The following is a 13293-nucleotide window of genomic DNA, read 5'->3' on the forward strand; positions in this document are numbered from 1 at the left end:
GTGAACCTTCTCATGAAGCTTTCCTTCGATACAAGCACTGCAAGCACGATCTTTGGCAAAACTAACGTTCGTTAGTCCACGGACATGGTCCCCCTTGAGAAGACTTTGCAAAGATCTCATATTGACATGGGCTAAACGGCGATGCCACAGCCACCCCACGTCAACTTTAGCCATTAGGCATGTCGCGGTCTTAGTGGGTTGCTCCGAAAAGTTAATCACATAGAGACCGTTCTCGACATGCCCAACAAAGGCTACTTTAAGAGTCTTGCTCCACAAGAGGGCCACGGTATCAATATCAAAGAAGGTGGCAAAGCCCATGATAGCAAGTTGACGAACGGAAAGTAAATTGTATGCAAGGGACTCAACTAGCATGACCTTCTCGATCGTGAGATCATGAGAAATGGCAACTTTGCCGAGTCCCAGTACCTTAGAAGACGAGGCATCACCCCACTCGACATTGGTAGGCATAGATGGATTCTTGTGCACGTCCACCACCAAGTCCTTGCTTCCGGTCATATGATTTGTAGCTCCACTATCGAGCAACCATGATCCCCCACCAGAAGCAAACACCTACAAGAGATCAATGCTTGGTTTTAGGTACCCATTTTGTAATGGGTCCTTTGATGTTAGCAACAAGGGTCTTAGGAACCCAAATAGACCATTCAATGTACTCATGAGGAGAACCAACGAATTTGGCATAAACATGCCCATCACTAGCACGGCATAACACATAAGAAGGATTAAAGTCGCCGGCTTTGTTGGAAGGAGTGGCATTGCTCTTCTTGACACCTCCACCCTTCGCATTGTTCTTCTTCTCCTTGGAAGTACCCTCTCCCTCCTTCACAAAAGTTTGCTTGAGAGGAGGAGGTCGCTTGGTCTTGTCATTCTTCTTCTTGTTCTTGGGATTGGGTGCGAACCCAATCCCCTCCTTGGCCACAACTTCCTTTTGATTGCTCAAGAGGTCGTTGAGGTTCTTCTCACCTTGTATGCATGACATGAGGCCTTTCTCAAGTTGCTCCTTTAGCTTAGCATTCTCCTCAACAAGATGCACATGCTCACAACACGGGTTAGTAGCATTTGCATTATCAATTAACACCATATGAGGAAAGGTGGCTTTCTCCTTTGTTAGCTTCACTTGGAGTTGATCATGAGACTCCTTGAGGCTAGCATGAACGCCCTTCAAGACTTTGTGAGCCTTGTCGAGGATGCCAAACTCCTCTTTGAGTCTAGCAAGATCAACCCCAAGTATAGCCTTCTCGGAGTTTAGCACACGAGACACAACAAGAGCATGATCAAGATCCTTCTTTAACTTAGCATGATCATCGTTGTATGACTCCTCAAGAGCCAAACGAAGACCACGCTCTTCGTCAAGAGCATTGGAAAGATCCGAAATCTCATCGGCATAGTCACGACTATGCCCCTCCATCTTAGAGATGGTATCTTCGTGAGCCTCGATCATGTCATTGGCTTCACCAAGTTGTTCCAAGAGAGCAACGAAGTGCTTCTTGGATTTTCCCTTGAGTTTACTCATAAAGATCTCAAACTCATTTTCCTCCACATTTGTTCCCTCATGTTCATCAATACTATCCGTCGAAGAAGGATGATTAATGATGGTAGTTTTGATGTTGGAGGTTACCTTATTGGTGGCTTTAGCCATGAGGCACTTGGTGGTGATGTTCTCATTGGGTGAGTCGAAGAGAGACACCCGTGGAGTCTTGGCAACGGCAACGGAGGCCATGGCAACCGACTCACTATCTTCATCATCGTCATCATCCTCATTGTACTCTTCTTGAACCACCAACGCCTTGAAGGGAGTCTTCTTGGTGAAGTTGCTCTTGTTGGGGAACGACTTGGCCTTGTCTTTTCTAATGAGCTTGCCACCATTGTCTTCCCTCTTCTCGTAAGGGCATTCCGCAACAAAGTGGCTCACATTGCCACAATTGAAGCAAGTCCTCATCCGTTGCTTGCCCTTTGCGCCACTTGAGTTGCTTTTGTTGAAGTTTGGCCTCATGTTCTTCTTGCTCCAAAATTGCCTTGACGCAAGAGCCATGTGTTCATGATAGGCATACTTCGTATCTTCGAGGTTGCCCTCCTCTTCTTCCTCTTCATCCTCTTCCTCCATACTAGCCTTGGCCTTTAGAGCAAGGTTGGGCTTCTTTACTCTTTGAGAGCGAAGGACCGCATTGTCGGCGGTCTTGTCCAAGATGCTCATAGCAACAAACTCATCCAACACTTCACTTGATGACAAAGTGTGGAAGTCCGGCCTTTGACGAATTACAGAGGACATGGCTTTGTGGTAGGGCATCATTGCCTTGAGGAATTTGCGCTTGATCCAATTGTCATCCGTGTCCTTACTTCCATGATCTCGGAGAGAGACCGCAAGTTTGGTCACTCTCCGAAAAAGCTCACGAGGTTCTTCATCTTCTTTCATTGCAAACTCGTCGGCTTCATCTTGCACCACTTCATAGTTGGAGCATTGAATGCTTGCGCTTCCCCGATAGAGGGAAACAACTTGGAGCCAAGCATCTTTGGCCACGGTGTAAGGCCGGAGATGAGGAAGATCTTCGGGCGGGATTGCTTCTTGGATGATGAAGAGAGCATTCTCATTGAATTGATGATCCACCACTTCTCTAGGAGTGAAGTTGCTTCGATCATGCGGATAAAAGCCTTCTTCAATGATTCTCCAAAGGTTAGTGTTCACATGATTTAAATGACGCTTAAAACGATAGACCCAAGAATCAAAATCTACATTCTTCTCAATCTTAGGGGCCGGGCCGGCATGATTCAAATGAGTGGAAGGAAGCGGTCCACCATAGACGGGTGGAGGTTCCACATGGGCAAAGATGCCGGTGCCATTTTTATCACTAGAACAAGGAGCCTTCTCGCTCGAAGCTTCCCCCTTGTCGGAGGTAGCATCCGTCACCTTGTTAGCGGGATCACCCACTTTCAACGGTGCGGTTGTAAGTTTAAGCCCTTCTAAGAATTTATTCAACATGCTTTCGACCTTGGTCGTCATGGAGGTTTTCAATGTGTCCAACGCCACATTGAATTCCTCACGAGAGACCGCGGTTCCCCCATCTCCCGTAGACGAGACAGGATTTTCACCGGAGTGCTCCTCCGCACCGTCTACGACGTCAACCATACTCTTTGGACGGTAAAGTCCTTAATAAAGAGACGAGGCTCTGATACCAATTGAAAGGATCGATATAGTTGACTAGAGGGGGGTGAATAGGCAACTAACAATTTTTAGCTTTTCTTTACCAAATTAAACTTTGCATGAAAATAGGTTGTCTAGATATGCAACTAAGTGAGCAACCTATATGATGCAACAACAACAAGCACGCAAGTAAGTAAGAGAAACAACACAAGTAAACTAGCGAAAGTAAAGGAACAAGATAACCAAGAGTGGAGCCGGTGGAGACGAGGATGTGTTACCGAAGTTCCTTCCTTTTGAAGGGAAGTACGTCTCCGTTGGAGCGGTGTGGAGGCACAATGCTCCCCAAGAAGCCACTAGGGCCACCGTATTCTCCTCACGCCCTCACACAATGCGAGATGCCGTGATTCCACTATTGGTGCCCTTGAAGGCGGCGACCGAACCTTTACAAACAAGGTTGGGGCAATCTCCACAACTTAATTGGAGGCTCCCAACGACACCACAAAGCTTCACCACAATGGACTATGGCTTCGCGGTGACCTCAACCGTCTAGGGTGCTCAAACACCCAAGAGTAACAAGATCCGCTAGGGATAAGTGGGGGAATCAAATTTCTCTTGGTGGAAGTGTAGATCGTGGCCTTCTCAACCAATCCCGAGCAAATCAACAAGTTTGATTGGCTAGGGAGAGAGATCGGGCGAAAATGGAGCTTGGAGCAACAATGGAGCTTTTGGGGGAAGAGGTGAGTCAACTTTGGGGAAGAAGACCCCTTTATATAGTGGGGGGAACAAACCAACCGTTACCCCCCCTCTGCCCCGAAGAGAGCGGTAGTACCGCTGTGCCAGCGGTACTACCGCTTGCAACACTAAGCGGTACTACCGCCCAAAAGCGCGGTACTACCGCTTGGTCCATAGCGGTACTACCGCGGAGGGAGGGCGGTACTACCGCACAGGAGCGGTACTACGGCCCCCCACAGCCGCGGCCAGTACCGTAAAACCCGACACGAAAAATGAGCCCTCGAATCGAGGCGGTACTAGCACGAGACCAGAGCGGTACTACGGCTTGGGGCCACCAGCGGTACTACTGCTCTGGAGCGGTACTACCGCGCCCAGAGCGGTACTACCGCTTGTGGCACCCAAGCGGTACTACCGCTCCGTCCCGCGGTACTACCGCTGGGACCAGAGATAGCACACACACGGAGCTACTAGCGGTACTACTGCTCTGGGCGGTACTACCGCTCCGGAGCGGTACTACCGCTTGTACCACCCAAGCGGTACTACCGCTCTGGCCCGCGGTACTACCGCTGGGACCAGAGAGGGCACAAAGAAAGGAGAATCCAAGCCCATCAACGAAACGGAAAGGCTCGGAGGGAGGGGCAAAGGAAGTGTACGTGATGATTCCGCCCTAGCCTTTCCAAAGCGGACCCCCTCTTGATAGTACGGTGATCCCTATGAAACTAGTCCACCAAACTAATCCGAAAGGACTACACCGTCTTCGCTTTAAGTTCCGAGGGGAGGATATCGTCTCGTGCCCAAAAAGAATGAATCTCTGAAAAACACTCAACGCACACGATTAGTCCGCAAAAGCATTGTCATCAATCACCAAAACACCTTAGGGATAAATATGCCCTTACACAACACTTGCACAGCAACTTTTCCAAATATTTTTCAAATAAATCCCATAAAAAACTAGACAAAATTTGAAGATTGTCAGAAAAAGAATCACTCAAAAATACCCTTTTATTAAAAAGTTATAAAGGTTTCTATCCAGGGACTTATCTATAATGAAACAGAAAAGTTCCAGGGTTTTAACTGAGAAAACAGAAAACGGTTCGAGTGGGAATGCGCAAGCGCAAAGGAGAAAACGTATTTGCCCGAAGGCGTCAACAGAAAACGATTCGAGGTGGAATAAAAACAGAGGCTGACACGCGGGGTCCACATGTCAGGTTTGAAAAGCTCGCCGGCGCCCGAAGACTGCGGTGGATGCCGGCGTCGAACCACGGCGAGTTAGGAGAAACGGAGGGTACCAAGAGCTTCAGCGTCTTCTTCCGCGTCGGTGGGTGGTGGACTCGTCCAACGGGGAGCACCACGTCGACGGCGACACTTTCTCCGGCGGACGGCGGCTCGGGTGAGGATGGGGAACTTCGGTGGAGGGCTGCAAGCTTCAAATTGAAGTGCGGGTCAGAAAGAGGGATGCATGGTGAAGCTACTAGCAAGAGAATGGAGGCGGAGGAGCACACACGGGGGCGAATCGGGCTGGATCCCGTGGCGGGTCGCGGCGGCCGGAGTCGAGGAAGGAGACCTCCTCGGGGCTCTGCCAGTGGCTAGGCGTGCTCTAGGGGGAGTGCAGGGCTGGTGGGTGCTCGAGTTGAAGCTCGGGGCCTCTATTTATAGGCAGATCGACGGGGTGGCCGTGAACGGAGAATCTCCGGCGAGCGATTACGGCGGAGCAGTGGATTGGCAGGAGGTTTGAGCGGCCAGGCAGCATCAGTGGAGGTTACTGGATTCGTTTTACAGCTAAACGGAGATGGTCTTGGCGTAATGGCGTCGGTCCACGGTGAGGTGACCGCACGGGCTCAACGGCGGCAGAGAGCGCGCTCCGCGCCCTGCGGTTCACGATGAGAGCGGCAGCGCATTCGGGGGAGTGGAAGGCCATGCGGCGAGCTCCGGTGGTTTGGGCGGCGCTGGGTGGCGTCGTCGGCGCCGTGTCTCCCGCTGGCGTCCGCAAAGCCGCCGCCGGCGTCGGTCACGGGGCGGCGCACCTTCTGCTGCTCGTCGCCGACGCCCGCAAGGTGCCAGGCGTTCGTGCGGTGCAGGAACAAGAGGGCGGGGACGAGGAGCAAGGCGACGCGGTGGCACTGGCGAGATCGACATCCTTCTCTGAAGAAAACGACAGCAGCCACTGCAGTGTTCTCTGAACTTTCTGAACTTGACATAGACAGTGCACTGCAGGTGTTCGACAGAGGGATTTGGCAATGAGATGAATTTTTCTGGAGCTGTAACTTGGTGAGATGACCACTCAATGCACCCAGAGGCTGCCTGATTTTACTTGGAATTTTTGGAGAAGGTTTTGAATGAATTTCACCAAATTTGACAAATCTGGTCCAAACTTGCAGCAATTGTAGTTTGAAAATTTTGAACTAAAGATCAGTGGATCTTCATGGTTCTAGGTTGGGGGTTCAAAGGACTAGGAGGGGAAAAAGGTTTGGTGGCAAAAATCAAGACAGAAAGTGGAGTTCCTTTGTAAATCTCCAAGTGCTAGAAAAGAAGGCAGAAATTTATTTGAATAGAATTTGAATGGAAATAATCACATGGGGAGGTTCAACTTGCTGGATTTGATCATGATCCAAAGGTGAGGAAGTGGTTAGGAGAGAGGATTTGCACTAATGCCATGGCAAGAAGGAATTGTTGAAAGTGGCAAAGGACTTTCCAAAAGCCATAGTGCAAATTCAAAAAGATTTTCAAAAGTTATTTTCCCAAATGAAAACCATTTTGTCTTGAGTCCAAATGAAAAGCAAGAACTTCCAAGACCAAAGGCAGATCTTGGGTGAATCCAAACAAAAATTTTGTCATAAAGAAAAAAAATATGAGAGGGAGAGTTATCTTGAAGAAAAATTTAAATCACTCCCCTCAAGTCAAAAAAAATCTTTTGAAAAATCCAAATAAAAACTTGGGTGTCACAGAGCTCACACTGGCGGAGCTTGCCAAGCTCGACGCTGTATCGACCAAGAGGAGGAACCGGCGAACAAAGGTGGTGGAGAAAAAGGCCGTTGCCGACTATGCCGCCGAGGCAGCCGTGCTACGTGCCGCACAGCACTAGGGCAATGCTGACGACAAGGAGTCCATCATTGCCAGGGCTTACGCCCTCCTCATGTTAGGGTTGTGCCAACCCCCGCCGTCCATTCTCTCATTCGCTGCCATGGCCGTGGCTAGCACAGGCTCATCGGCCCTTCGTCCTCCGCAGTACCGGTCCCCGAGCTCATCCGTCACAACGGAGACGCCCGGGTATTGTGTGACGCCGGGGTACAGTGGCGCTGGCCAGCCGTCCGACAGGACGCAAAGGAAGCAGCCCCGGCTGATCCCTTCGACCAACATGGCCGGCGCCCGCAAGCTATTCGATGAAATGCCACTGCTGACGCCGACGGTTGATGACCCGCACAACGCCGCGTTCATGGAAAACGTCATCTTCGAGGGCCATGGTGAGGCCTTCCATGTCGACAGCCAAGGCCAAGCTTTCGATCCCGACGCGACAAGCCAAGACGGCCGCGGCAGTATGGTGAATTGGTGACACCCAATTCGCCGGCCATGATGAAGATGAGGACGACCATGGCACCTCATGGCATGAAGATGATGGCATGTATTGTGAATATAAGGAAGAAGAGGTCGACATTGCAGAGGAGCCCTTGTTTATCTATGAGCTCACCCAAAGGGCCGAAGCACAAAAGAAGAGGCAAAGCACTCGCACGGGGTCATACACCCAAGAGGAGGACACTTTGATTTGCGAGAGTTGGATGGAGATAGGCCAAGATCCGACGAAAGGTGCCGAGCAAAAAGGATCCGTCTTTTGGACGAGAGTTCACGAAACCTTTCATGAGCGAAGGAAGTTTCCCCCCTACCAATTTGCGAGCACCCGCGGCATCCACTCAATCAAAAGAGATGGGGGTTCATTCAACAAGAGTGCAACAAGTATTGTGCCGCGCTTGAGTGTCGAAGCCCGTCCCGTGAGTGGCCTAGGCGTTGGTGACTTGGTATGAATCTCTCGTTTTTCCATCTTGTGTCATTTCATCTTGGCATGCCATTTATGTTTCATGCATCTTGTGTCCTTCCATGTTATAATTGCGGTCACATCTTTGATTGTGTAGGCATTCCAATCTTTGGAAGCCTTCAAGGTATGACACAACAACAAGCCATTTACTCTCACGCATTGTTGGTCGCTCATCAAAGATTGCCCCAAGTTCAAAGACCAATATGCCGCTCATAAGAAGAAAGGAGGGAAGGCGGCCGTGGCTGAGGAGGGAGGCTTGCTCAAGAGGCCGAGGGCAAGACCAGCTCGAAGGCCGACGAGAAGCGTGATGCGTCTTCCATGGCCTTGCAAGCAACTTTGGAACGCATGATGAGTCCAAAAGGAAGTGAGGGAGGAGAGAAGGAGCAAAGGGAAGGAGGAGCGAATGAAGATATACCTAGAACTCCAAACGAAGAAGCTTGAGATGGAGGAGGCCGACAAGAGGAAGCTTGACATTGAGGAGTCCGCTCAACTGAAGAAGCTCGAGATCGAGGCCACCAATGCCGATCCCAAAGCAAAAGAGGTGGCACTCGCGATCATGAGCGTCGACAAGAACAACATGTCACCAGAGAGGAAGCTTGGTTCGCGAATCGTCAGAGGAGATGTTTGCCAAGACGGCCTGAACTAGGTGAGACCTTGGTCGTGGACTATGGCCGTTCATTTTAAAGGCTGACTGGTGTGCCGGCCGCTGGCTTTTGTTGCCGGCGTGAAACTGGAGGGTGACCATTCTATAGGCCGCTGGCGTTGCCGGCCGGCATGAACTGGCGTGAACCACGGCCAACGTTGGCTTGAACTATGGACGCTGCCATTTAGCTACATCTTCTGTTGCTTTCCAAAATTTGCATGCACGTGGACCAAATGCGGCAAAAGATGCGGCCATGTGTTGGGCGCACGCCCGCAGCATTCACAAATCCAGACGGCTGTCTCCCATTGCCACCCCCAAACGGGTGAAATTCAGACAAAACGAATGTCTGCGGTCGTGCGTGGGAGTTGCCCTTAAAACAGATTTAGGCATAGAAAAAATTCATTTATAGGCGAATCTTTAATTTATTCTCTCCGTGTATTATGGAGAAAGAAAAAGAGGAGGGCCCACTGGCATGGTATGGACGGCAAGCTTGCACGATGCACGTGCACCGGCCAAACTCAATTGGTTTACAGGACTACTACTACGGTACACGACTAGGGCATACCAGCAAAAATTTAGCAGGAGCTTTGCCCGTAGATGCAAACCGGCAGGCAATTATAATCTCGGTTTATAAATAGCGGCCACCCGCACCCCTCCTCCATTGAGACGAGACGAAAGGAGGAGAGGCGTATCCCTGCCCGGCCACCCAAGCCAAGCCCCTCCCGAATCTCTCTCTCCTCCCCTCCCCTACCATTGCCCCCCGCTCCCCCTCCCCCACGACACGCACAGATCCACCGTCCGTCCATGGCCCCCGCAATGAGGCCGGAGCAGGAGGCGAGCTGCAAGGCCACCGAGGACCACCGCTCCGAGTTCGACGCCGCCAAGCCGCCGCCCTTCCGCATCGGCGACGTCCGCGCCGCCGTGCCGGCCCACTGCTGGCGCAAGAGCCCCCTGCGCTCCCTCTCCTACGTCGCCCGCGACGTCGTTGTCGTGGCGGCGCTGGCCGCCGCCGCGTGGCGGGCCGACAGCTGGGCCCTCTGGCCGCTCTACTGGGCCGTCCAGGGCACCATGTTCTGGGCGCTCTTCGTCCTCGGACACGACTGGTGCGTTGTTGTTTCCTCTTTCTCGCTCCCGGCCACCCCAGATCGACGCGTGCGGCGTGCCACATTTGGTGCTACGGAGTACTACCTAGTAGCACTGCTATCATACGCCTGTCCATCTGATTCACCTATCTATCTACGCTTGCAGTGGTCACGGGAGCTTCTCGGACAGCGGCACGCTCAACAGCGTCGTCGGCCACCTGCTGCACACATTTATTCTCGTCCCGTACAATGGCTGGTAACAATTTTGTACATACATTTTACTAAGTAAACCAGGAGGGAAGTACTACTTTGCAGGGCAAGATTATTACTCGTTCCGTCGCAAATGTGTAGTAGTACAAACTTTTGTTTTGTTTTGTTGAGAAATCTCCGAGAGGGAGAGAACCCGCGCCTGAATATGTTACTCGAAAAGAAGTTGGAAAGGGCAATACAAACTTTGCTGTTGCGAAGTAGCAACTTCCCTTTTACTACATGTACAAAGCACTGTTGCCTGTTAGGCATGTCTGTTCCACCGCTGTTGACCCATGCAAGCGGCCGCAGAGAATTTCTCTTGGAAAAACCCATCTTTCTTAAACACAAAAAAAGTTTGATTGAATCACTGCCGACAACGGTTTGTTTACTAGGAGCTGGCGGTGCTGCACAGTCTTCAAGGTCCTTCCAACACCACACACCAATGCTGGAGTACTAGCTGTACCATTATCATGCATGCATCTGAGTTTCTTTAGCAACATATAATTAGTTTAGGAGTAATTTATATGGAGTGGTACCAATCTGGCATTAATCAAACCTTTTCTGAAGCCGATCTGAATCTGATTTGCTATGTGTGTGCAGGAGGATCAGCCACAGAACGCACCATCAGAACCATGGCCACATCGAAAAGGACGAGTCATGGCACCCGGTTAGTACCACTAGTCCACTACTACCATATACTGCACTCTACTGCATGCACATATTTTTTTCCAGCATGTCTCCATCACTGCAATTCCCAAAGGACTTTGCTCACATAAAGAAAAAAGGAAGAAACTCAGAGCAGCTCGATCGATGGGCAGATATTTTTCTTGACAACCCTCCATCTTGTATTTTATACTGACACTCGGTAGTAAAAGTTTAGAGTTTGGCATAATAATAATTGAGCAAAAGTTGAACAAATATCGCATCTGGCTGCTGCATGAATCATGGAGGTGATAGCTAGCAGTGGTACTAGAAAGAGAGCAACGATGCACCTGCCTGCTTTTTCAGCCGCTGCAGAGGCACCACATGTTGACATGTTGTGCAGCAGCAGCATCAAAAGAGTCCACATAATTTAAGATCCAACAAACAAGTGATGTGGTCCGTCCGTAGGTAATAATGCCAAACACAACTAGCAGCGGCAGCTAGTAGATCTATTCATGTCTGTCACGTGATCAGATCTGCCGCTAAGCTAAGATCTTTTTAGAGAGAGAAAAGAGAGTACACATAAAAAAGATTATGCCTAGTTGATCAGCAGAGATCAACAAAGATGCGCATCGAATCTTAACTCGGCTGAGCCACCTAACATTCTAATTACATCATTTCGTGGTGCATATATTCCTTTTTATGGCATCTTCATCTTGCTTGTCATCAGAACAAAAGCATGTATCGTTTCAAAAAAAGAACAAAAGAACAAAAGCATGTGTGTGTTTGTGGCAACCAAAATTCTAATTAGATAGATACTTGCAACCAAAATTCTAATTGATTTAAATTGTCTCACAGTCGCAGATCTGCTGCTGATTAAAATTAGTCATCACAGATCAAAGATGCACATCGAATCTTAGCCTTTTTGGCTAGGGCATCTCAAAATGCCCAGTCCTTTTTTCTTATTGTCGTTCTTGCCCTTTTTGGAATCAAACCACATTTGAGCATCTGCACTATCTGACAAAACAGTCACCCTCGAGGCCAAGTGTGGACTGGAACCACAATTCTAATTGCATAATTTGAAATCCTTAACTGAATATTCATTCGTGTAATTTGTGTTCCATCTGCTTAGTTACTCCTAGCTTATGTGGGACTGATTTGCGCAGATCACTGAGAAGGTGTACCAGAAATTGGAACCACGGACAAAGACACTGCGCTTCTCAGTACCGTTCCCACTGCTGGCTTTCCCTGTTTACCTCGTAAGAATCTCTTCTTGTTATTCTGCTGGTCGCTTGTATAGGTCTGCATCTGTATGCATCCTGAACTTAAACCTAAACTGAATCTCCCTTGATTACTGGATGTTCCAGTGGTACAGAAGCCCGGGCAAGGAGGGCTCACACTTCAATCCGAGCAGCGATCTGTTTACTCCCAAGGAGAGGCGTGATGTGATCATCTCCACCACCTGCTGGTTCACGATGATTGCGCTGCTCATCGGCATGGCGTGTGTCTTTGGCCTGGTACCGGTGCTCAAGCTGTACGGGGTTCCATATATTGTAAGCAACCATACAGAATCTACAACTCTTAACTGTTTAGTTGGTCAGACTTGCTTCTAAGCAACTCGCACTGAACAACTAACTCAAGTAGCACTGTCTCATGTCATTTGAAACAGGTGAATGTCATGTGGCTTGATTTGGTGACGTATCTTCACCACCATGGTCACCAGGACCTCCCTTGGTACCGCGGCGAGGTACTTGCCTGCTGTATTAATTCATTGCAAGTATACCATGGTCGATGACAGTGCAGGAAAATAGGACTACCCTAGTTTCTGAACATCTTAGCTACTGTTAGTGTTTATACCCACTGGAAGAAAACATTAGCTGCACAATAAACTCACTGGCGACAGTTTTTTTGCCTTGTTGATACGTTTTGCACTGCTATGGTGTTACTATTTCATTCAATGTTCATGTCGCCAACAAACCAATGCTCCCCAATGACTATTGCAGGAATGGAGCTACCTCCGTGGTGGCCTGACGACCGTGGACCGGGACTATGGATGGATCAACAACATCCACCATGACATTGGCACCCATGTCATCCACCACCTCTTCCCCCAAATACCTCATTACCACCTAGTAGAAGCAGTAAGTTCAATACTACTATGCTGAATATATATACGTACCTCTTCCATATATTGTACTTGTACATGCTGAAATTGCAACTTTAACCTTGGTTTTTATCAACAAATCCAGACCAAGGCAGCAAGGCCAGTACTGGGCAGATACTACCGGGAGCCGGAGAAGTCAGGCCCGCTCCCAATGTACCTCATCACCGTCCTCCTCAAGAGCTTGAGAGTCGATCACTTTGTCAGCGACGTGGGAGATGTCGTCTTCTACCAAACCGACCCCAGCTTGAGCGGCGACAAGTGGACCGGAACCGACAAGCAGAAGTGATGAGATACTGGAAACTGAAGTTACTACTGTTCAAGGAAGAATGCATGATAGAGATAGAGACATCGATAGCCTGCTGAGAATAAGCAGAGGGTGCTTCCAGCTGAAATCAAAGCATGGAAGCTCCGCAGCCAACAAACAGGATGCGTTGATTGGTTCATCATGAGATGAGATTCAGATCATTTATTAGAGCTAGCATTCTCCCATTGCGATTGTAACTAGCAGATGTTGTTTCAACTTTATTACAAATTTTGAATGGAATGTGGAACAGTGTAACAGATTGATTAATTATTATCCAAATCGATATTCTGGCA

General features: G+C 49.4%; 1 protein-coding gene across 1 annotated transcript; it reads left to right on the forward strand.

Moving 5' to 3' along the window:
• Positions 1-9227: 9227 nt before the first annotated feature.
• On the forward strand, positions 9228-13293 carry LOC123120533 (fatty acid desaturase DES3). Its single transcript, XM_044540542.1, has 8 exons — positions 9228-9662; positions 9808-9897; positions 10491-10557; positions 11699-11791; positions 11900-12085; positions 12202-12279; positions 12536-12673; positions 12782-13293. Exons 1-8 carry the CDS (start codon positions 9364-9366, stop codon positions 12980-12982), a joined length of 1152 nt encoding a protein of 383 aa, XP_044396477.1. The 5' UTR covers positions 9228-9363; the 3' UTR covers positions 12983-13293.

The sequence above is a fragment of the Triticum aestivum genome, chromosome 5D (genome assembly GCF_018294505.1).
Source record: "Triticum aestivum cultivar Chinese Spring chromosome 5D, IWGSC CS RefSeq v2.1, whole genome shotgun sequence".
NCBI lineage: Eukaryota > Viridiplantae > Streptophyta > Magnoliopsida > Poales > Poaceae > Triticum > Triticum aestivum.

What these genes read in the sequence shown, in the direction of transcription:
- LOC123120533 (XM_044540542.1), top strand. Translation starts at nt 9,364, where the DNA reads ATGGCCCCCGCAATGAGGCCGGAGCAGGAGGCGAGCTGCAAGGCCACC. An exon ending in AGGACGAGTCATGGCACCCG is followed by an intron (nt 10,558 to 11,698) that starts GTTAGTACCACT and finishes TGATTTGCGCAG; the next exon opens with ATCACTGAGAAGGTGTACCA. An exon ending in TGGCTTTCCCTGTTTACCTC is followed by an intron (nt 11,792 to 11,899) that starts GTAAGAATCTCT and finishes TGGATGTTCCAG; the next exon opens with TGGTACAGAAGCCCGGGCAA.